This window comes from Nelumbo lutea, chromosome 1 (assembly GCF_056320005.1).
Source record: "Nelumbo lutea isolate HS-2025 chromosome 1, American lotus-T2T, whole genome shotgun sequence".
Taxonomy (NCBI): Eukaryota; Viridiplantae; Streptophyta; class Magnoliopsida; order Proteales; family Nelumbonaceae; genus Nelumbo; species Nelumbo lutea.
Window position 1 is genome coordinate 3,607,429 of NC_142684.1, and position 24,335 is coordinate 3,631,763.

At 37.0% G+C, this 24,335-nt stretch overlaps 1 protein-coding gene across 7 annotated transcripts in view; it reads right to left on the bottom strand.

Moving 5' to 3' along the window:
- The window catches only part of LOC148873235 (uncharacterized), a 99,494-nt gene extending 77,334 nt beyond the window's left edge, over positions 1–22,160 (bottom strand). The window contains exons 1-5 of one of the 7 annotated variants that reach the window (XM_088980846.1): positions 21,749–22,023; positions 21,540–21,588; positions 12,841–13,356; positions 5,440–5,590; positions 1,326–1,436 (exon numbers count right to left, since the gene is read on the bottom strand). In XM_088980846.1, coding sequence (XP_088836972.1) covers positions 1,326–1,436; positions 5,440–5,590; positions 12,841–13,356; positions 21,540–21,588; positions 21,749–21,886 — 965 coding nt within the window. In that variant the 5' untranslated portion in view covers positions 21,887–22,023. Of the gene's footprint in view, positions 1–1,325; positions 1,437–5,439; positions 5,591–12,840; positions 13,357–13,435; positions 13,514–21,539; positions 21,589–21,748 lie in introns of those variants that run through there. The other 6 variants (XM_088980878.1, XM_088980857.1, XM_088980865.1 and 3 more) reach the window with 6 other exon arrangements.
- Positions 22,161–24,335: the final 2,175 nt, after the last annotated feature.

The window sequence follows — 24,335 nt, forward strand, 5'->3', positions numbered from 1 at the left end:
ACACCCCCTATAGCATGAGACAAACCATCCACAAGACCAATGGTTCCCATCATCCTTGAGATATTAGGTCCCCCCTCAGAAACGAGGAAAACAAGTGAGGCCACCAAGAAAGCCGACCTATGTTACATCCTAAAATGGCCTTCTGTTAACTTTTATGAAGGACCACCTCATAGGACCAAGAAATTCTAAAGGCCGCAAGTCATTCCCACATAGTCTAATAGAAATCTTACTTGTATGATCAAGTTTCTGCTTAACCAGAAGGATAGAAATTAATTAGAAGTCTTTACATGTACCAAATAGGATTGCTTTTCACACACAAGAAACATTTTCACAAGAACAAAATAGATATGCATGTTATAAATATTCTTCAAGTTATAGAGTTCCAATATATATCAAATATGCATGAAAACGGGATAATTGCCAGATACAATTTGGCTATTTTTTTGATATATTCTGAAGGGCTACACAACGGGGGGTAGCCCATCCCCCAACCCAGGTGCAGGTGGGATTCTATTCCAAGTCTCTGCTACAACCAGCAGCAAACCTTACCAACCAGCTGGTTCGCACCTAGTAACATAATTTGGCTATTGTTAAATATTTACCATTTTAATTGGTGTTTAATGTACAAAAGGAAGGAGGAACTGATGAATTACTTGTTTCTCCAACATCCCCTGACATCCCTGCTTTGGAAATTCTGCTTTCTATAGGGTTTCTCCTGGTCTTCCTCCCACTTAGAGAAGTTCTCTTCTTGTAGCCTACAATGGATTTTGGATCTAGAGGCACCATCTTGCAGGCTATGGTTCCAAGTCCATTTACTGGTGAAAAGAAAGGAATTATCTTTTTGCCAGGAAAGACGAAGTCTCCTTAGACTTTGTTCGGCAATTGGCAGTACTCTATGGATTGGACCTTAACACTTGACTTTTTTTCTCTTTAAAGGTAAAGATTTTTATTTACGTGATCTGTTATTCTGAATGTAGATGATAGGCTATTGCAAAAAATTGGTTGGCTACACTGTAGAAGGAAGTTTGCACTTCTTCACTCTTTTATATTAATATTTTTGTTTACTTACCAATAAAAAGTGAGAAAATTTTATATTAGAGTACTTAAAATAGCACAAAGTATTCTAAACTGAACCAGAAAATAATATATAAACAACAGAATGATAATTCTAATATTAATTATTCACAAGTAGGTTTGAAAATAAGACAACCTGAAGCACCAATATCCAACGTCCAACACAGACTCCAAGAGCAGGTATATACATAGATTAAAAAAAAAAAGGCATAGGCTCTGAATCATACTTGACATTTTCAATGAGTTATTACCTGGAAATCCAGTCTGATACAAATGCAGCAGAGGGTAGTAAATGGAAATATTCAACAGATGGAGTTATTGAACAATTACCAAAACTCCACTTTACCAAGGGACCTTGCAAGCTTCCAAAATAGTAAGAAAATGCTCAGTCAGCACTTAATATTACGCATTGCATTAAAATTTGTTGAAGCTAACACAAAGAGAATATCTAGTTCTGTAGGTAAAGTATGAGATTGTTATCTGAACAGAATGTATGTAGCAGAAATTCCATTTCCAAGGTCTGGACCTTTGAGTCCCTATCACAAAAAATAAAAAAATAAAAAATAAAAAATCTCACACTAGAGCAGATCAAACTGGATGCTTACTGACCATTCACTTAACATTTTCTGAACCACCAAGGTTTTAAATAGGCTGAAACATAGTTGAGGCACAATGCCCCCAAAAGGTGAGGCATAAGCCTCAAAAATTAAGAAAAGAGTTAATTAGAGTTTATAAATGATAAAAAAAACATAGGATCTAAAAGTTAGAGTGATAGAAGGTACAAGTATCCAAAAAATATAAGTTTATAAGTAATAAGTTCTAGGTTTCTAGCATTCAACAAAATAAAAACTAATCAACTAACAAGCATAGACCTTTTACATTCCAGGTTTCAAAATCCAAAGTTCTCAAAATATTCAAACTACCAATCATAATGTTTAAAACTCCATCAATGTGAGTTTTATTTACACTGCCAATCCAAACCCAAATAGAGGGTTTGCAACTTTGCATCAGGTTAGCAGCTGAGACCAAAACTTTTACCAAGATCTCATGGTCATGGATCATGATGATGATGTTTTAGATTATCAAAAATCTCCATCATAAAAATTGTTTCAATGAATCATCCATATAATTGATATTCGGTTTCTGGATACCCAACAATTTAGAAGAAAGAAAAACAGAAAAGTTGATTTGATCTATATAAAACAAATCAGCAAAAAGAAAATAAATACACTAGGAAGACTGGAAGATAAATGAGAAAAGTAACAAACTTGAGAAATATAGTAAGGTCTTGTTCTGTTTGTCTGAAGTTTGATATCTGAAAAGCAAAAAAGCTCTAAAAGAAAGTACTTTGAAAATTGGTGCTTGTTTGTTTTATCTAAAATCTGAATATATAGAATATTGTTCTAAAATCTGAATGTTGAACCTTGAAAATAGTAACTTTACCATTTTGCCCTTGTAGTAGATTATGAGAATGGATATTTATGTTAATGATGATTAACGTTATCAATAATAAAATATTAATAAAAAATAATGAATTTTATATAAAATAATAACAAAATAATAAAATATTTATTAAATATTAGACTTAGAAAATCATTGTATGGACTTAGGCAATCTCCTAAAGGTTAGTTTAACAGATTCTGCAGCGCAATGGTCAGGGATGGATTCTTACAAGCCAAGCCAGAACACACTCTATTTATTAGAATAAATGGATTATTGCTTACTACCCTTATTGTATAATGTTGATAACAATGTAGTAAAATGATGTTGGGATCAAGCAAGTGAAGCAATTTCATAGCAAGGAATTCTAAGTTAAAGTCATAAGGGAGTTAAGAAACTTCCTAGGCATAGAGGTGGCAAGGTCTAAGCATGATACCATTATTTGTCAAAGGAAAAACAAAATAGAGACCTACTAAAGAAGACAGAAAAGCTAATAGTTAGGCCTGTAAATACTCCTATAGACACTAATCATGTTAGCCACGTTAGCCACTGATAGGCAGCTTCTTGAAGGCAAGGCAAGGTTTCAACATCTTGTTGGTAGATTGGTGTAATTATGCATGACACATCCAAATATTCCTTATGAAGTGAGTGTCATAATTTAATATAAGCACTCACCTAAGGATGCTCACCTTGGTGCTTGAAAGAGAGTCCTTGCCTACTTGAAGGGACAACCAAGTAGAGGAATCCTCTTCTCTAATCATGGACACACAAAGATAAAGGGATTTACTAATGCAGGCTGTGCAGGATACCTTGATGACAAGAGGTAAACTTCAAGCCATTGTACTCTCGTATGACAATCTCATTTCTAGGAGAAAAGAGAAGCAGTTTTTTGTTGCACTCTCCAGTGCAGAAGCTGAGTACAAAGCTGGCACATGGTGTTTCAAAGATGCTATAGGTTAGATATATGCTGGATCAGATTGAAATTGCTTATGATGAACTGGTGCGTTCATATTTTGACAATTAAGCATCCATCAACATTGCACATAACCCTGCTAAACATGATAAAACTAAACACATTGAGCTTAACAAACAATATTAGAGAGTGGGTGACATCAAGGTTTGTATGCCTTTCCCTATTTGAGTATATATGATAGACAGAAAATACATTCATTAAAGGTGTCAAGCAGATGGGGCTAGACCTATGAAAGGCAAGCTAGGCATAATTAACTTGTATGCACAGCTTGAGGGGGAGTATTCAGAGATCAGCTACGAACTCCTAAGGAGTTAATATGAAGTATAGTAAGGGTGATAGTGAGCTTATCCTAGACCTCGTGCTTTACCTGCAACAAGTTGGAAGTTTTATTCTTAACCCAAAAAAAAAGTGTAAGTTTTATTTACCTTATTATGACTAGACATGGCATCTCAGAAACAACATGTCTAAAGGAATGTTCTTCTCATCTTCCTTCCCTATTGAGCTACATGCTATTGCTTATGCAGATGATAATGGGGCAGGATTCTCAGAAACTGTAAATCAACCACAAGCGGTTGTGCATCTTCGGTGATTCTCTCATTTCCTGGACATGAAACAAACTACCTACTGATTCCAAGGCATCAACTAAGTTGAGTATAAAGCTATGTCCTCTACATGCAGTGAACTTATCTTGCTAAGAGGTTTCTTCTAGGACTTCTCTAATGACTTGGTTACTCCAACACTATTGCATGCTGACAACACTAGTGTTATAAGGATAGCATCTAATCCAATTTTTCATAAGCAGACCAAGCACATCAAGGTTGATTGTCACTTTATTCAAGGCAGTACTTGTCCAATCATATTACACTTACACTCCCTCACATAGCTTCTCAACATCAATTAGCAAATCTCTTAATTAAATCTATGAAGCAGACACTATGATCATCTAGTAGGCAAACTGATGTTGGTTTCACAGCTTCAGTTTGAGGGGGAGTGAAGAGAGGAGAAAACGTGAAGGCATAATGTACTATTTTATTTTCTTCACCTTCTTTCTTTGTTTCTGTACAGCACTAGTGTTATAAGGATAGCATCTAATCCAATTTTTCATAAGCAGACCAAGCACATCAAGGTTGATTGTCACTTTATTCAAGGCAGTACTTGTCCAATCATATTACACTTACACTCCCTCACATAGCTTCTCAACATCAATTAGCAAATCTCTTAATTAAATCTATGAAGCAGACACTATGATCATCTAGTAGGCAAACTGATGTTGGTTTCACAGCTTCAGTTTGAGGGGGAGTGAAGAGAGGAGAAAACGTGAAGGCATAATGTACTATTTTATTTTCTTCACCTTCTTTCTTTGTTTCTGTACAGCACTTTTATATTCTATTTCTTTATTCTTTACCCCTTGAAGGGTCAGCTGTAATTTTAAATATGTGGCCCTATATAATATAATCTGACTTTGGGGGTTGGTTAGACAAAGTGACTCTCTTATTTGCCCCGGAAACCATTGTTCTTCCTCTTCTACTGTTGTCAACTGTTCTCAAACCTTATTTTCAAAAAAATAAAAAACCTTCACACACCGTTGACTGACCAAATCAGTAATAGTTTTCCAAGATCACACAATCAATATATCTTTTGCCTATAAAGCTATGCCACACCACGCCAGTGACCTGAGAACTGAATGGGCAGATTGATGGTACTGGATGGACATGAACATTAATGCTACTGACTCCATCATATCCTATCTAGTAAAGCATCTTTCCTTTATACAGCACCATCTTTGAACTTGTGTATATAATACATTAACCTACCATATTAAGCATAGGTCAAGATAGTCTAGCACCATTGTTGGGATAACAAGCCCAACAACATAGAGGTACACCAAACAACAAATTATGTCTCCATCCATCTACAAGTTATAGACTAATCTATCAAGACTAGGGCCAAACCTGTCAATAGCATCTTTTATAGGAACTTTAATGACATCCTCATTAACCAACTTAGTACACTGCATTAAATAAAACCGAGTAGCTGTCTTCTTTTTGCTTAAGGAATACACATCACAACTTCCCAAAATTGCAAGATCTTCCCTGTTAATTCCTGTACCAAATACACAAATCAGATCCCAGAAAAATGTAATCTCCACCAACAACAAAACAGAACAAATAATACAGGTTTCCAACTCTCCATTCTAAAATTGCCATCCACAAAGCATATGGCATATATCAAGCAGGGTTAAGATTCTATCTTCTAGGACACAAGTGGGGATATAAATTCCACAACCATCACTAGGTACCTTTTCTGACATTAGAATAAAATGAAATTTTGTTAAAAATGAAAAAGGTTACAGAAAGACACAGGAGTGTGAACAGAACACCACCATCATTGAATGCAATCTTCAACATCCTTTGTTACAGTCAAAATAATGACTAAATCACAAACATACACACACAAATAAAGGAAAAACAAAAAAAAAAAAGAAAAAAACATTAACTGAAAGAACCAAGCACAACTTCTCACAGCAGATTGAACCTCTTTCCCCAAATCTACTCTGGCAGGTGTTGTCCTTTATCCCCAACTCTCCAAATTCTGCTGATAACATATAAACAAAGTTTCCCGGCTTAGCTCAAAAATTCAATGATTTTTTTAAATTTTTCAAAAAAGATAATATAAATGTGACATCTATCCTCTCCACTATTACCGCTTGTTGCACCCAATAAGGGAACTGAATCAAGTTAGTCTCCCTAAACAAGGTTTCTTATTAAGGAATACCAAAGGAGTGAGATCAAAAATTCAACCAACCATTGTTGCCATTACTAGATTTACTCATTTCTGCACGGGCCCTCAATTGCCTGGCTAAGCTTGGCCCTGAAAATTTCTAGAACTGGTTAGAAGATTTTCTTCCAGGCACGGCCCAACCCAGCAAATACCAAACCTGCTCAGCCCAGACTGGCCCAGAAGTTATAGCATATATATGGTACATTTAAACATATATAGACTATATATGTGTATATACCAATATACATACCAATTACCAATATATACCATATGTAGGTTGGGCCTGGTTGGTCATACGCAGTCATAAAGGCCAAACCCTGGCTCAAGCCCAACCCCACCCACAGTCATCCCTATCCATCATTACCCAATGTTGGTCCCATCTATTTGGATCTTGGGAGGGGTAGACTGGATAAAGTCCTAACCTTGGGCATTTTTTTAAAGAAAGTAGTTGTTCTCAAACTCAAACCCGTGTTCTCATGCTTGTTAGCCCAAGATTTTACCATTAAACCAAGTAATGACACCTTGTTTCCATTATGTATAATGTAGAGTACAATCTAATACATGGTGCCAGACCAAAATACTGCCAAAATGGGTAAATGTGATGCAAGGGGGGAGAGGTAGAAAGAGAACAGTAGAAGTTTTAACATTTTTTCAAAATTACAAGATGAAGGAATGACCTTAATCAAGTATTAAGGCCATCCACTTCCAACCATTTAATACATAGAACTAAATTTCACAAGTCCCCATAAATTCATAACATCAAGTTCATCTCAAGAAACATCAAGTGGTGAGATCAAAACTCCAACCAAACTTTGTTGCCATATTGTATAGTACAACATAATACATAAAACCAGGCCTAACTTCCCAAATCCCAACATTGCCAAAACCAGTGAATGTGGTACATAGGGGGAGAGAGAGAGAGAGAGAGAGAGAGACAACAACAGAAATTTTGGCATTGTTTCAAGAGGTTGAGTTGAAGGAATGACCTTAATCAGTTATTAACATCCACACCTTCAAACCTTTACCTATACTGAAAAAGCCATAATGGTCATGGTTGGATTGCTGAGTCATAATTAAAACTTTGTAAATATAGTTATTATGTGCTGTTTACTAGAGAAAATAGATGGGAAAGAATAGAATGATCTCTCCACCAATTGGCTGCCACCTATTTATAGGTTTTAGATTACAAGGGAATGGACTGTATTGCCCTTCGTGAATGGACAAAACTGAAGTTGTAAGCTGGTAGGACAAGGATAATCTGGAAGCTCTGAGGTTGGGATCAAAACACCAAGGATAGAAGAGAGAAAGAAAAGTGAGAATGGGGAAAATGCCAAGGATCAAAGGGAAATGAAAGGGAAAAGGACTAAGAGAATGGATCCCCTTATCAGGGACCTTAATCCTATTTATAGAGCAAGGGTGCCGTGCAATACATGGCTTCTAGTATTCCAGAAACTTCTTCCCTTTAATGAATATGCAAGGGAGAAAATCCCACTTTTGCCTCTCTTGTGAACATGTGTCCCAAGGACCACGAGGTTGTTAGTCCACATTCTTGAGATCCACTCAAGATGCCACATGTGTTCATAAAGACATCAAGTACACTCGAGCATGATTCCCCTGGCATTGGTCATGTGTCTTGCCTTAGGTGCGCTCTCAGATGCTTATTACTAAATGTGGGTCTCACGCAAGACCCTTTACCACAAGACTGCAGCAAGACTTCATTTGGTAGAACACTAAATTTCACTTGGTCCAGCAAGGTCATGTTAGTCATATCTTGTATGATCACTTGTTTCCTTAAATTAAGTCCCTTCTAACTAGGCACAAAAACTATTAGGCATGCCAAGCTTGCATAAATTGTCCTCTACTCCCCCATTTTAGCCTTAAGTGCACCATTAGTTAAAGAATCAGCCAAGTGATAGATTCCACCACAAAAGGAAAACATATTTCACCATCAGCCACTGACCCTCAAATAAATTGTCTATCAACTTCTGTGTTATCAATATTAATGGTCGCACGATTGTCAGAAAGTAGCTTCATGGGTCCTTCAAAAGCAACTCCCACCTCTAACATGAGAACTCTCAGCCATAATAATTCTAAAACTCCATGGACCATTGCTCCTCAAATAAATAATATTACCACCAATAAATGTGCCATACCTAGAACTAGATAGTCTACAATCCATAGATCCAGCTCAATCAGCATCAATATAAGCTTCAAACTTCAGGTAACCATAATGAGAGTACAACAACCCCAACTAGGTGTGCCCTACAAATAACAAAAGTATCCCCTCTACTACAACTAAATGAGGCAGTCATGGCTAATGCCTGGGTTGACTTAATATAGGAGATATTAGGTCGAAACAAGCCAAGACAGAGAGCCTTTCCTACTAGACATTTGCACATTCCTATGTTTGTTAACACATCACCTTCATTCCTATAAAAGCTCATGATGGAGAAATATGGGACTATATAATCATCAAGAAGAAAAACAAGTAAAACGAATCATATAATCCCCATATTTTATTATGAGGAACAAGTAACTTTTATTAATAATCAAAAAAGCATATTACAACATGATCAAATAACCCAAAGAGGACAGTTTTCCAATCTAACCTCCTCAAGAGTTCAAAGAATCACCTGTTATGTAACCTGTCCCCAATACATTTGCTCCCATGGAGCCCCTTCCTTTGCCAAACCTTAGCTCTTTTTTTTTAAGGATAAAAATAAATTTTCATTAAAAAGGAAAAAGGAATACAACCGAAAGGTGATAAGACATCACCCAAAGGGAAAGCACACCCAGAAAAACCATCAAATAGACCTCAATAACCCCATAATAGAATCAGATAACTGCCCAGCTGACAAAACTTTAAGAATCACCCAAACAACCCCAAGCAAAGACCAAGGAAAAAACCCAAGAGAAATCCCCAGGAAGCAAAGACAGCCAACCCGACATCTGATCAGAAACGCAAGCCCTCCTTCCACATTGACCAAGACCTTAAACTTCATCTATGAGCTCATCCACCTGGCTTAAATCATCTTCATCCCAAACCTTGCCTTCTCCCGATTAGCTTTTTTGTTCTCTTTCTCTTGCCATCTCCTCCTTTCAAACTCCTCAAAAGCCCTTCTAGCAAACACCTCACCACCCTAGAAAAACAGGCCTACGCTCTTACCAACTGTGACCACTCTATCCACTACATTCTGGACAATCGCATACCCCGAGCTACCAACATTACCATCATTATTTTGCACCATCCAACTTGCACCAGAATCAGAGTCAATGCCACTAATTTTGTTATCATGTTGCTCCTTCCCCGAATGGAATACCGATGACTGAACTTGTGTCATTGCCCCTCTATGATCAATACCTACCACTCCATTGTCTCTAGCTCCTTTCCTCCTGTAAACCCATTTGTAGTTTTTTATAGGTCCTGGCCCTGCCAGACCAAGTTTTGACCTGGAGAAGATCTTTGTCATGTGCACTACATTATGACTTCTTGAACTACACAATTTCTTACTAATCACCCCGTTAATCTGTTCCACCTCCTCTTCTTCAGACTTGCTCCTTCAGCCCAAATCAACACCCACCCTTCTAGCCTTCACCTCCTTGAACTGAAAATAATCCTTGACGTAACTCTCAACCTAATCCCCAGTGGCTCCGTCATCACCTGTAACCCCCTTTCCTCCAGTCTCACCATCAATCTCAGCATCAGCACCATTAATGGCACTTCTTTCCAGAATCTCTAAACCAACAGAGGAATCTGCTTCTGAGATCAACAGAGCCAGTCCCCAAGAATCATGCCTGATCTCAAGAGGTACATCAACTGAAACCCCAGGTTCAGCGGTGGCGCAAATCACCTCAGACCCTCTGCCAACCTGAGAACTTTGTCAAGAATCACCAACCGCTAAAGAAATTGGGCACTCAACAAGATTCATACCTGTTCCACCAAAAATCCTCGTTACCATTCTTATCATACTTGGCGATCACCCACAACCACTTTTCCCCCTTTCTCTTTCTGCTTCCAGATGAGACACTTCTACTTGACGTCCCCCCCTCCCTTTTAAAATTTGGTCTGTTAAGACCTACCAACTTATTTTTGACAACTCTATCCTTCCTTCTTGCTCTGGTTTTTCTTCCTGCCCTTGAACACATCAACATTGCTAGCTTGACCTTCATTTGAAACTCCATTTGGATGAGACGAAATCTTCAGGCGAGTACACCATTCTGAGATAGGTGATGATAGGCGTGAATTGCATAGAAGAGGCAAATCAACTCCAGTCGAGTCGCTAAAAGACCTTTATACTTGAGTCATGTGACAAAAATAAATCACTTGTCCTACTATTGCTAACCTGACCCATACCTAAAACCGGATCCATCTCTTGGACTTGAACCAGATCAGACCAACTCTGTTTAGACTTTAAACATCTTGTGATCCAACTTCTTTGGCTGACGTGGCTCCGCTCATAATGGCCTCCACATGACTTTTTGCACCTATCCCTGTTTTTTCTTTTTCAAGAAATTTTGAAATGAAGACTTTATTAGACCTATCCTTTCCTTCTGACCCGTGTGGGGCCTCTTCGGCATCCTTCAACGAATGGCCAATGACCTTCGGTCCTTTGTCAGTCCTCTTCTATGGGAATCACCACCTCTTTGTCAACTCCATATAAGGGCTTAATATCCACCAAACCCTTTAACTTAAATCTCTCCACTACTGCCTTCAAAATCCTTCCCCAGCCAGTATTTTTTTCTGATGAAAGAATCGCATTCTTCTCCCAAGCTCCTTTCTCCTCTTCTAAGAACAACCTTTGGCTTCTAGAAACACTACAGACAATAGCTTTTGGGTTTCCATAGTTTGGCTTTTCCTCCTTCAGTTTCTCCCTAAAACTCAGCTCGTCAAAATCTTTGGGCTAAAACAAATTTTTGAAACTTGTCTTTCTTCCACATTCAGCATAAACTCCTGTAATAAGTCTGCAAAACGTTCTCCACCTAGTTCTCTTTCTCCCCTCTTGACACACACAGCATCTGTCTTCTGCTATCACCAAATATTTCCAAGATTACCACAAACCATCCTTTAACATTCCTCCCCATTTCAACTTTGAACCTTTTCCAGCTACTTCCACTACACTCTTCCAACCTTGTTTTTCAATGGAGAATATCATTCCATCCAAAAAGCCCTTCAGTCACCCAATCACCTCCTCAACTACTACAACGGTGGCTCTTTTTTCTTCTCTGATTTTTAAAATCCACCTCCCATTGTTTCTCCCTTCTTCAAAGCAGAACTTTTTTCACTTCGATGTCCACTTCTCTCCTCCATCTCCATCCTTGTCAATCAGTTTGTGAATCAATGGGTTCAAACAGAGCTCTCAAAGGTCACATTAGATCCTCCCTGAATTCAAATCATAAAAACACAGTAATGAGGAAAGAAGTATCCAAGATGTCACACCTGAGCTCACTTGCACCCTTATATCTTCCATTAGTCGTCAAAGTTCTGTCAAAACATATTTGTATTTCTATGGCGCCTCTTTGTTATTACCACTCAACCAACTAACCACAACTTGTGAATCACCTTCGACTTCCAAGTTTCTTAAGTGCCTTTGCCCTTCTAAGACAAATAATAGCTGCCCACACTTCAGTCTTGGTGAATCTCCAACCCCTGAAGGACCAGAGAAGAGTTCAATTATGTAATCTTCATGTTACAACATTCAGTGTCACTTTTTGCACCAGAGTCCTTAACGACTTCAAGCCATGCATCCAAAGTGTTTTTTTTATAGGAAATAGTAACTTCCATTAGATAATTGAAAAGATTACAGGCTTACCACCCACAAAATGGATGGAAAAAGAAAATAAAGCCATGCATCCAAAGTGTTTTCCAAATATTTTTTTAAAGTTTTTTTAAGAGAAAAACTTAAAATATCATAACAGCTTTAAAACAAGATCAAACCTCTACCAAAATGTGTCTAAAATCAAGCTTGATTAGATTCAAGGGTTTCCATGTTCTGGGGTTATGACCAACCGTATAGCTACCAATGTCAGCAGTCGGCAGTCAGACAAATGTGCAATAACCAGTTCTTGATCAAAATATTGCACTGGGACCAACTTGTGAGTGTAGATGATGATAAACAATGTTTAGAGAGAATAAGAAGAAAAAGAAGAATAGTTTTGTTAGAAGCCCACTCTAAAACTGTCATGGCTTCTTATTTCATTAGGTTTTATACTTATGTACAAGATTGCATTAATACCCCCTATTAGTATAAACTATAAAAACATGAAAAACACAAAAAAAAAATGCCCATACACAGGTGCCACCAACAAAATATAAAATTTTTATAGCCCCGAAAGACAAAAAAAGAAACAGAAGATATCAGCAAGGACTGCAAAAAAGGTTAAGAACATAAAAAAACAGGTTACTGTTATAAGGTATCCTAGAAGCTGTAGCAGGTAATTGTCACTCATGTGATAGGCATAGTATTTTTTGCCAACTACTATAAAGATAGAAAAATCTTCGTATTTGTATCAAAAGAGGGGGGAGAGAGAAAGAGAAACTGAGCAAAAATGAAGGGGGATTAGAAAATGCAAACCTGTGATTTCCTTAACCGCCAAGAATGCAATTTGCTGAAAGCTAGCTTCATCAAAGCCCTTAGTGACTGTCTTATGTTTGTTTGTACTTTTTCCACCAAGCATACCTTCAGATTTAGGATTTGTATTGTCATATTCTTTCTCTATCAGTGACCAGGTCCCCTGAGTTTTGGAACTAAACATCAGTGAACAGTTCTTCTTTGCAGAATCAATAAGTAAAACAGAGACCTCAGTGATTGGCCATCCCTCTATGCTTGGAACATCTTTGGATGCATCTAACCATAGACAAATATTACATGCATCCATAATCGCTTTCTCAGTGATTGAAAGGTGTTCATCAAGGTTAGCTGTGTCAGCATTGCCTCCTTGCATGAATTTCATATGTGCCAACAAATTTGGTTTGGCATTTACAGCCACTTTGCAGAAAGATGCAAAATCTAGAAACTCAAGCTGTGGAAATTGTTTCCTGTGGTAGTAGTTGTAAAGCAATACCACTGCATGCATCTGAAGCAACTCATCTGGTTAAAAACAAAATAGCAGTAAAAGTGCTAGAGAAATAGTGTTTATGTAAATATATTAAAATAAACTTCTACCTACCAGGGCTACACACATGTGTACATGCACATATATACATACGAGGATTTTAATGGATTATGAACAATGCACCCCACCATCCTGGAAGAAAAGAAACAAACAGATGCTCGGCAAATGAAGTTTCAGATCATTAAGTCAGTAGAACATCTGTACAAGAATGGGGTCAGATTGATCAACACAGTGAAATATGGACATCATACTTTTCATTGTATGTACTGTAATTGATTCCTCAGATAGGTCTCACTGGTAAAATCCTGTGCTAACAAGTGTTAGAAAATGGGTTGGAGTAATGCAAGAAATGCATTAATTAGGTTTGTATCCAGTCCACCCCTCCCATGACCTGGATAGGTAGGACCAACATGGGTAATGGCCCTTACATATTGATTCTAGAGAGAGAGAATAAAAGATGAAGTCAAAAATCAGAAATGTTTGTACAAAGAAGCATAATAAGAAATGAAACAACTTGAGAAGCTGATGAAATTTTCAGCAAAAATAACAGGACGGAGAACAAGTTAAGCTTTCCAAAGTACACTCTTTCACCAAAACAAAACCAAAAAATCATAAAGATAAAATAATAAAATACATACTTCCACATATTATATATGGAATAACCAACAAGCTTCATTTTCCTTGTATAATTTTCTTGATGTTTTACTAATGGTTATTTGTGTATAAACAAGGTGTATGGGTATTATTATCTTGTATCTTGTAACCTACTTATATAATAAAACTAAGTTAGGCAAAATTAGCCAACTCCTTCTTTCCTCTCAACTTCTCTCCATTGGCAATGACTATTTGTCTTTCACCAGAGTATAGTTCATAAGAAGACTAAACAAAATAAGCCCCTGCCATGTGATTTCAGAAGTTTTTTTTCTTCTTGTCATCTAAGATCTTATGCCCAAACTCTTTATACTCATAGTACTGCACCAGAAACAATACAATACACTTTTAGAGGCTTTCCCTTTGAACCTACTTGCAAGGAAGACAGTCTCATCTTCTTTCTTCCCTTCCAATGATGCTTTGGTGGTAATTCTTGTCCCCCCATACAGCTGGGTGAAGAGAAGCGCTAACTCAATGGCTGATGGGTTAGTCAAGCAAGGGGCACTTAAGGAATCTATGTTTTGCTTTGTTCCTTTGTTGTGGGGGAGTTAAGATAGTTTACCTCCCCTTTCTTGAAATTAAAGTTTCACCAATCATATTATTTAATAAAGCATTTTGTTACTGATAAAAAAAAATTGCATCCATGTCACGTAAGGAGCCTCCATTAAGTATTCTAGCTCTCCAGCTCTAAGCACTTCAAAGTCCAGATACAACTTCATGAGAAACTGCATAATGTTGCACTTATCTAGTAGTTTTGTCATAGTCCAGATGCAATAATGAGAAATAGCATCACCTTCTGTCCAGACCATCATGAAACCAGCATATACTCTTAGGCTGATTTCACTCCATGGGTGTATGAAAGAATACTCAACTCGATCTGAAACCTTTATTCCAAGTTCGTTTCCTAGTGAACTAGTTCCAGATATAAACATCTCCCTTGCAGTTTTCAGCCATTTCATAGCAATTCTTATACTGGTTTCCACAAATCTCAAGATCCAAGACACAATTCCCACATACTCCATTATCAAAGTTCCTTAGCCCAATCTTCAATAGGTTTAGTCACAGAACCATCAAGATGGCACCGTAAGCCTACCAACAAATCAATCTCCACTGAGCAACTTCCCTTCAATTAGACCTATATTGGGTGACCAGGTATCTTGTGGTATCACTCCAAAAGGTCTATTAAAAGGGATGATCAATGCTGTGGATTAAAATCCATCACCTATAATTTCCAGATTCTGTCAACTACAGAAAAGCATGAGAATAATGTTCCAGTCCAAAAAAAAAAAAAAAAAGAACTAGAGTTTAGACCCATTCTTGAGATCTTATTTGAGAAACCCAATTTTCCCAAAGTTCTGAATGGCATATGGTTTCCTTTTGCTTGCTCACTTACAAAGCTTGAATCTGGTATCCAGAGTAATCCAGGAACATGGCTCTTATACCATGTAAACCTGGGCAAAAGGATCTGCATATGTTTTACCCAAAGAGATGAACTGTGTGCAGGAGAAAAGAAGAGAGAAACAGTATATGGAGTGTTCAGAAGGATTGACCCCAACCACCAAAGTAATCATTTAATATTGGATTAAGTATTTACAAACAAAGAGGTCCCTTTAAGGACTAAAAGGTAAATATGGAAAAAATAAAGAAATGCAAATTGATAATGTTCATCCAGAGTATAGTATTATGATACATCAAGCTATTAAAATTCTTCTTCTCTACAAGATGTGGAAAGCTCAACAAGAGCCTACTTGCTAGCTGTTTTAAAAAATGGGCACTTTGACCATGCTACTTCATTTCTTAGGAAGTACTTTAGTTATCCCAAGTCCTTGGTTAGGAATTTCTACAGCAGAAACTACATCATTTCACTAGTTCATTGTACATCTACATCACTTCCTGTAATAACTATGACATCAACATAGACTAGCAAAATAATCTTCTCTGAAGAAGTATCTCTACTAAATGCAGAATGATCAACACTACACTAATATAGGCCAAACTCCTGTACCACACTACTAAACCAACTAAATGAAGCTTGTGGGAATTGCTGCAAACTATAAACCACTTTTCTCAGTCTACACACCTTGCCAACCTCCTTCCAAAAAAACATACCTAGGAGTTTGCTCCCTATAGACCTCTTATTGAAGCTCACCATGGAGAAAGGAATTTTTAACATCAAGTTAGAAAAGGGCCAATTAAAGTGTGACAAAGAAATAATTACCCCGCATTGAACCCAGATTGGCAACTAGTGTGGTATGAAAATAATCAATACCATAAGTTCGTGGTGTATGCTTTAGCAACCAACCATGCATTATTTCTCTCCACACTACCATCTGGCTGTTTTTCTTTTTTTTTTTTCTTTTTTTTTGATCAATAACAGGTGAGTTTCATTAATAGAGAAGAAAGATACAAAGGGAGAGGTAAATTTTATTAACTCTCCCAAATACAAGGCCAAAAAAAAGCAAACCAGAAAAAAATTACAAATGAGCCCTATTGACCCCTTGTTTAGCTAACCCATCAGCAAAGGAGTTAGCACTTCTTTTGACCCAAAAGCTTTGCGCGTGATGGACTGATCGAGAGAGTTGGCTACATGGTGGTTATTTCAGAGTTTGACAAGCAATGTATCACTTTGTTTGATTCAAGCCGTGAGATTCAGAGCCATTGTGCAGCCTTAGACAAGCAGGCAGAAAAGTTGAAGAAAGAGCTAACAGAGATCTCCTCGGAGAGAGCAAGGTTGACAACAGAGGTCAACAACATCCTTGTGGCTGCACACAAGATTTTCTCAAAGCGAGATGCTGTTAAACAATTGTAAAGGCATCAACCGTTATCAGGAGAAAAATGAAACCCTTCTCGCCGTGATGGTGTATTTCTTCTCAATGTACTTCTTTCTCTCTGAGACAATGTACTATAATCTCTCCTTCTTCATGTATTCTATGTTTTGTCTATATAAACTCTTTCAATCAAAATATTTCCAAGTACAGTTTCTATGCAATATGTGTAGAGTTTTCTTTGATGAATTGCAATACGTGTAGAAATTAATAATTGTAAGCCCTATCTTGCATTTACAAGGTTTCAATAAGGTATGGTATACACAGTGATTTAAAAAGGTGCGGCTAGGCGCACAAGCGAGGCGCATTTTAGGGTAGGTGCCCCGCCCAGGTCCTAAGTGCAGTTTAGGGTAGGCGCTTCAAGAATCCCCTATTTGGTAATGTTGTCCGTTCATTCATCCTAATAAAATATCTTCTTAAAAGCAATTAAAACTATAAAATCATTATTTTTATGTGAAAACTAAGAATTTAAGACCCTAACATGGACTTGTTTGGGTTTGCCTCGAGGGGCATGGCACAAAGGCGGCTCGTAGAATTAGGAATGTAATATGTCACATGAGCTACTTGAAGTAATGTAATTGAGGAAAAAAAGAGATTGTGGGTTTTATATGCTTGAAAATGTTTTATATGTTTGATTTCATTTTTAAATTCTCATTTGAATATGCTTTACATGTTATGTTTATGTATTTTAATTTTAGATAATAGGTTTTTGAAAACATTTATTTTAAAATTTAAGTTTATATTTTTATTAATATTATGTTTTATAATTTTTTTATTTTTTTTGCATTTTTTCTTAATTTTTCGCTCTCAGGCACAAATTAACCCCTACACCTTGCACTTTTAAAACACTAAGTATACGATATGAAAAACATTTATCGTTAGTGTAGTTAAAGAAAACATGTAATAGATCTGCTAAATCCAAAAAGAAAGTTCATGAGATTTCCATAGATCTGTGTAGGTCCTCTATGACAAGGTTCCTGCTATGAGGTCACAATAGTGATGTGAGAATATTTCATAATAAAGCCACATTTACTTTTTTTCAAAGATAAATAAAATTAAACTAAAACAGAAAAAACGATACAAGAAAAGGTGATAAGCAACCACCCGAATGAAAAAGTAAAAACACCAAAAGACTTCTGACTAAAAAGACACCCAGATATGCCAAACCAGACCCACAAAATCAGATCCCATACAATGCGGAAAGAAACGACACGTAACAACAAACAAGCACAAACCAACACCCAAACAATACCCAAAGCAAAACAATAAAGCCACATTTTCTTGCAAATTATACAATGAGATTTCATCTCATATGTAATCAATGAAGACTTGTAAGTAAGGCCCTGTATGTGAGCATGATCTTTGTAGTGAACATTTTGCTACAATAATTTCTACCATTGGCTCTGGAGCAAGCAAAATCATTGCTTTGTCACATATGTGAAAAGATGATCATGGAATTTTGGGCTCTTTTAATGATGATGCTTGCTGTAGCAAGAGACAAACTGTAAAAATGTGTCTTTGCAATACAAAAACTAATTCTACGAGGCACATAGCCTTTTTATGTCAGAAGGCGCAGGCCCATTGCATTTGCAAGGCACAAGGCCTCTTTATAGTAGCAAGGCACAGAGCTTGTTGTAATTACTAAGTATAGAGCTTGTTATAATTGCAAGGCACAGAACCTTGGTGGAAGTGGAGGAGGTTTCTAGTATTCCAAATACGATGGAGCTAATTTTCTGGGCAAAATTACAAGAATAGTTCTAGAGGGAGAGGATCCAACCTTTTTGAGGATGGAAGAGGAAGCCAAGGGTGAGACGGTTGGAGTGGAGAAATAGGGAGAAGAAAATAGTAAGGGGAACCAGAACAATGTAGCAATTGAAGGGAATCGAAGAGGTGGACGGAGGTTGAAGATGATGGGGTGGAAGGGGAAAGGGCAAAAAAAGAAATGTGGAAGGGGAAATAAAGGGGAGGACCCAAGTTGATGGACATGTGGTTGACAACTAGAATACAAGGAAGAAGATGAAGGAGTGGTTAGACTTTATTTGAGAAAGGGGAACAGACATCAGCAGATAATAGAGAGGAAATCAAGTGGGGACCGCTTTCGGGTGAAAGAGATGAAAAAATTAAGGGTCTCTGTGAGGCAAGTAGAAGTAGTATAGGAAAGACAAAAGAGGGTCCTAAGAAGAGAGGGGTTTCAATCAGAGGGTGGAAAGGAGCTAAGGAGAAGAGGAAGAAGAGAGGGGACCCTAACAAAAGAGGGTCCCTAGCCTTCAACTTAACACCACATAAAACTTTGCTCAATTGCCCAACTTCTCTAGTGGCTTCATCAGGAATCTCCTTACTTCTTTCACTACCTTTCTTTGTCTTCTTCACCTTCTTGATTGGTTGCTGACTCCAAATAACCCCCCTTTCAATCTAGCTAAAACTTTTGAAACTTGAATAGTGCAATAATGTTTCTAACCCCTAAACATCTTACTATGTTAGGAACCTTCTCAAGAACCTTTAACCCCTTAGAGCTAGTATTGATCCTCTCTAACTCTAAGACTGCATTCTTCTCGAAGGTTTAATCCGCCACCCAATGTTTTAAAAGCGCAAGGCGCGAGGGCCACTTTGCACCTAAGGCGCAAGGCAAGGCACACAACTAAAAAAAAAAGCTAAAAATTCAAAAAAATTGCAAAAAATTCAAAAAATTATAAAACATAATATTAATAAAAATATAAACTCAAGTTTTAAAATAAATGTTTTAAAAAACCTATTATCTAAAATTAAAATACGTAAACATAACATGTAAAGCATATTCAAATGAGAATTTAAAAATGAAACCAAACATATAAAACATTTTCAAGCATATAAAACCCACAATCTCTTTTTTTCTCAATTGCATCAAGTAGCTAATGTGACATATTACATTCCTAATTCTACGATCTACCTTTGTGCCACGCCCCTCCATCGCTCACCGGAGCTTCGAGAATCCCCTATTTGGTAATGTTGCCCATCCATTCATCTTAATAAAATATCTTCTTAAAAGTAATTAAAACTATAAAATTATTATTTTTTGTGTGAAAACTAAGAATTTAAGACCCTAACATGGACTTGTTTGGGCTGGCCTCAAGGAGTGTGGCACGGAGGTTCGGGGGCAAAGCCCCCGACCCAACGGCCAGACTCAAAAAAAAGGAATAAGCAGCAAATTTTCAAAAGGTGCAAGGAGCACCTGGCGTGCACCTTTTGAATGGGTTGCGCCTAGGACCTGGGCAAGGCGCCAAACCTAAAATGCGCCTCGCCTTGGCGCCTAGGCGCGTTTGAGGCATGCCTTTTAAATCCACAAACCTCATATTCTTTTTTTATCAATAACAATTAGCTTTCATTAAAAAAAGAAAGAATTTAAGTACAAGAAAATGGGGGGAGATAAACTTTCTTAACTCTCCCACCAAGACAATAAAAAAAAAAAAAGTTACACACAAACCCAAAACAAAGTATCCCTATTTACCCCTTGCTTAGCTAACCCATTAGCAAATGGGTTAGCACTTCTATTTACCCAACTCAGCTTGGCTTCAATATCCTTTGTCAACCACTTAAATTTCCTCTTTTCATTATTGTAATTCCAGAATCTAGTAAACTCTTCCTTCAACCAGACCACCAACTTGGAATCTCCTTCTATACTCAGTTTGTTGATGTCCAAATCCTTAGCCCTTTGTACACCAAGCCGCCATGATCTCAGCCCAAAGAGAATCACCCTCTCCTATTGGACCAGAAAAAAGAGCAATTACATTTACTTCCTCGTTCCTTAGTACTCCCCCAATGCTTGAGGGCCCTAGGTTCCCCGTACTACTCCCATCAAAGTTCAATTTAATAAAACCACTGGGGGAAGGGCCCAAGCATGTAGAAAGGACACTATAGTTGGAGCTGACCCCGTGACTTCCTTCCAATTCCTTATCAGATTATCAGTTGAGAAATCATTAAACAATTCCAAAGACTTGAGCCAGTGCACCACTCCGATGTAAATTGCCTCCAAGATAGATTGTATCCCTCTTTCCTTATCTGCAAAGATTCTTAAATTCCTTTCTTCCCATATAGTCCAATAAGCCACAGACCTTGCACTTCACATGATACATAATTCTCGCTCTTTTCATTGGACAACTGAAAAAAGTAGGGGCAAACAGACTTTGCACATCTGGCAGGGGAGTCCACCTACACCCAAACAAAGAAAAGATCCATTCCCAAAAACAATTGGCAAAAATGGCAAGAGATTAATAAGTGATCCAATTACTTGCAGCCCTACTCAAGGCTTGAGGGAAGGTGTCAAGGCTAAAGATGCATAAGGAACAATGCCACCTTAGCATGCAGAAAAACACATCATGACAAGCCCATACATAACCGATAATAACATGAAAAAGCACTACTGAAGATAAACTCCCATTATCATCATCACCTAAGCCTTGTCCCAACTAAAAGAAGACAGGGAGAGAAAATCTAATGTCAACACGAATGAATTCCTACAATGTACAATCAGAGAGAGATAGAGATAGAGATAGATAGAGTGTGAGTGGTAGGAACAGGAATTGAGACAAAGAGAGACGAAGACATAGTATCTAATGTCAATACTAAAGGGTACTTCCAAGCAAAGAGAATTAGAGAAATAGAGATAGATTGGAGAGAGAGAGAGAGAGAGAGAGGAGAGAGCCTACATGATTCATGAACTACAGTCAAAGCATTCTTCTGCATTTGAAGATGAAACTGGAAATAAAATAGAAAATCAATCATCCCAACCATTAACGTTCAACAAAAACTCTAAGTTTATTCAACACAAGGGCAAAAAAGGAAGAACAAACAAATGAGAAAAAAATGAATTAACAAAAAATCGAAAAACAAATGGAAAAAGGGAGAGAAAAGATACCTGTTTTGCGACTTGCTCTTGCAGAGCGATAGATGGAGGATGACGACCAGATGACTTTACTGGTAAAACAGGTTCAACCAGATAATCCATTAACGCTTGCACAGCGTCCTCCGTATGAACCAACTCGTATGAATCCATGGTATTCGAAGCCTTTTCGAGGCCCGAGTTGATCACGGCCTCCACCTCCGGGTGCAGGAAAAGAGAGTATCGAAGTTAGGGTTTTAGCGATTATTGGAAGAAATGCGAGGAGTGGAAGTTGAACCTTCATTGTTCGTATAAAAACGCTCTTTTCAAGTTTGCATTTCTGATAAAGGCGCGAAATGAGTGACTAAGCACAAGAAGACAAATGATCATGAGGAATATTTGCATGCCTTGACCTTGGTTGAATTTTCGCGTGGAACTGTGGATTACTGAAGCAAAAATAAAATAAACGGTAAATTTAGACCTGGCAATTTGGTTGGGTGGGTCGGGTTCGGGTTGGGTCAAGACATTTCGGGTTGGGTTATCAAAGTCTAGACCCTAACTTTAAATGTACAGGTTAGGGTTGATCCAATTCGGGTCACTTAAAAAATAACTGAAATTTAAAAAAATAACAAAAAATTATACAAAAAATACCAATATTAAAATAATTAACCTTAAAATTTCATATTGTCTTTGATAAAATTGCCTTTCCCAAAGTAATTTCTTTACAATATGTTATGTTAACCTTTTGATAAAATAATTAACGTTCCAATTAGGGTTGACCCAATTTCTTTACAATATATTATATTATCAAATTGCCTTTCAATAAAATTGTCTACTAAAGCAATGATTAACAATGACCAAGAGAATTTTTATCTTCTCATTCCTAATGTTTTTTTCTTCTTACCATATAAACTTTTTTCACAAGGACATTCTAGTGCCTTCTAGTTGGCAATTCTATCCAATTTTTTTAAAATGGGTACGAAATTATTAAGACTGCATATTCAATCCACATAGTTAGGTCCTTTGAACTTGTTATTATCTATTAGTTTAGCAAATGGTATGTGTGTCATTTTTTATAAACTACACGAATAAGTGATTAATGACCTAATTATTATTTTATGTCACTAACCGCATATTGACTTTTATTTAAGTTGCATTTTTATTTGTTCATTTTTAAGACTTCCCTTAATTTCAGGGATTGTTCATATTTCTATAGATATGAAGAATCACATAAGTGCATATATAGGGTCAATTGTTTCAACTATATAATCATATCACTTTTTATTAAAAATCATAAATCAACTCATGTCTCATGAGTTTCCCCTTTGGCTTCAGACAAGTTTTATAACCATTTTATAGTTAAACATTTCTAATTGGTAGGTACTGACCTCACATATTGAGAGCCCCAAGGTATTGTGAGAAGGTTTTCTATTTTAGGAAATGCCCACCCACTACTAAATGGCACCCATATTATCACATGAGACAATCTAGTTGATTGTATCAACAAAGCATATGGCCCAATTAATGGTGCATTCCTGCCCACCAATTAAACTTGTTTTCATGCCAACAATGAAAAGCCTTTAAAAATGTCATTTTATGATAATCCCTATCATTATGCACTTATGTTGTTTATGAGGAAACAATAATAACAATCCATACGTTGGTTTACGTCATACCAGAGTGTCACCCATAGACTTTCACAAGTCAAGTTTAAATGGGCTCAAATGGGATAAGGCTTTTAATTGTAGGATTCCCGTCATGGGAGATGAAACAAGAAAATGGCCCATAATGTGGGACATTATTCAATGATCTATAAAACAATATGGCAATGACGTGCATCCATCCATGATGGGTGTAAGGAGCCACAAAGTCTTGACATGGACTAAGCACTTATGGCCCATGTGCGAATCACATTCACATAACACAAATCATCACATGTACTCGATTAAAATCAACTTAAAATTTGTAAAACCGAAACCCATTTATATTAATACACTATCAACCCATTACTACACCCACTTATCAAATAAATATGTGTTGGTATATGAGACCATCTTCAAAAAGCAGTTTTGGTTCACATAGCTGTCCAAATTGGATGGGCTTATCTTACTTTAATTTGAACATAACTTTGCAAGCATGGGCCAAATTGATCCATATAATCACCCATTAATCCCTTGGCTTATGTCTATAAATGATCCCTTAAGCAATGACCTAAAGGGTTGTTATTAGTCTCCAAAGAACCCTATGTTTGGCCCATAAATGTTGGACCAAAAATAGGTAAAATCAGCCTATGTTTGGTGTCCAAGACACGCACCAAATTCAAGGTTTAAGATCTTAATACTTTTAGCTATGATTCATAATCAATATAGAAGAAACAAACACCAATAATAATTTCAAAATAAAACTAATATGCCTGGGAGTGTAGTGGTTCAAAACCAATCCAGATAATTTGCAAATTGCATTGAACTTGTTTGTGCAATGAAAATCAACTAAGAAGCCCTGATTCTCTATTTTGTACATGAAAAAAAGTCCTACTACATTTTGTCTAAGAAAAATAAAAAAAATGTAATTGCAACTTATGTATGAATATTGAAATTGCATGGTGTGCATCAATCATGCAACC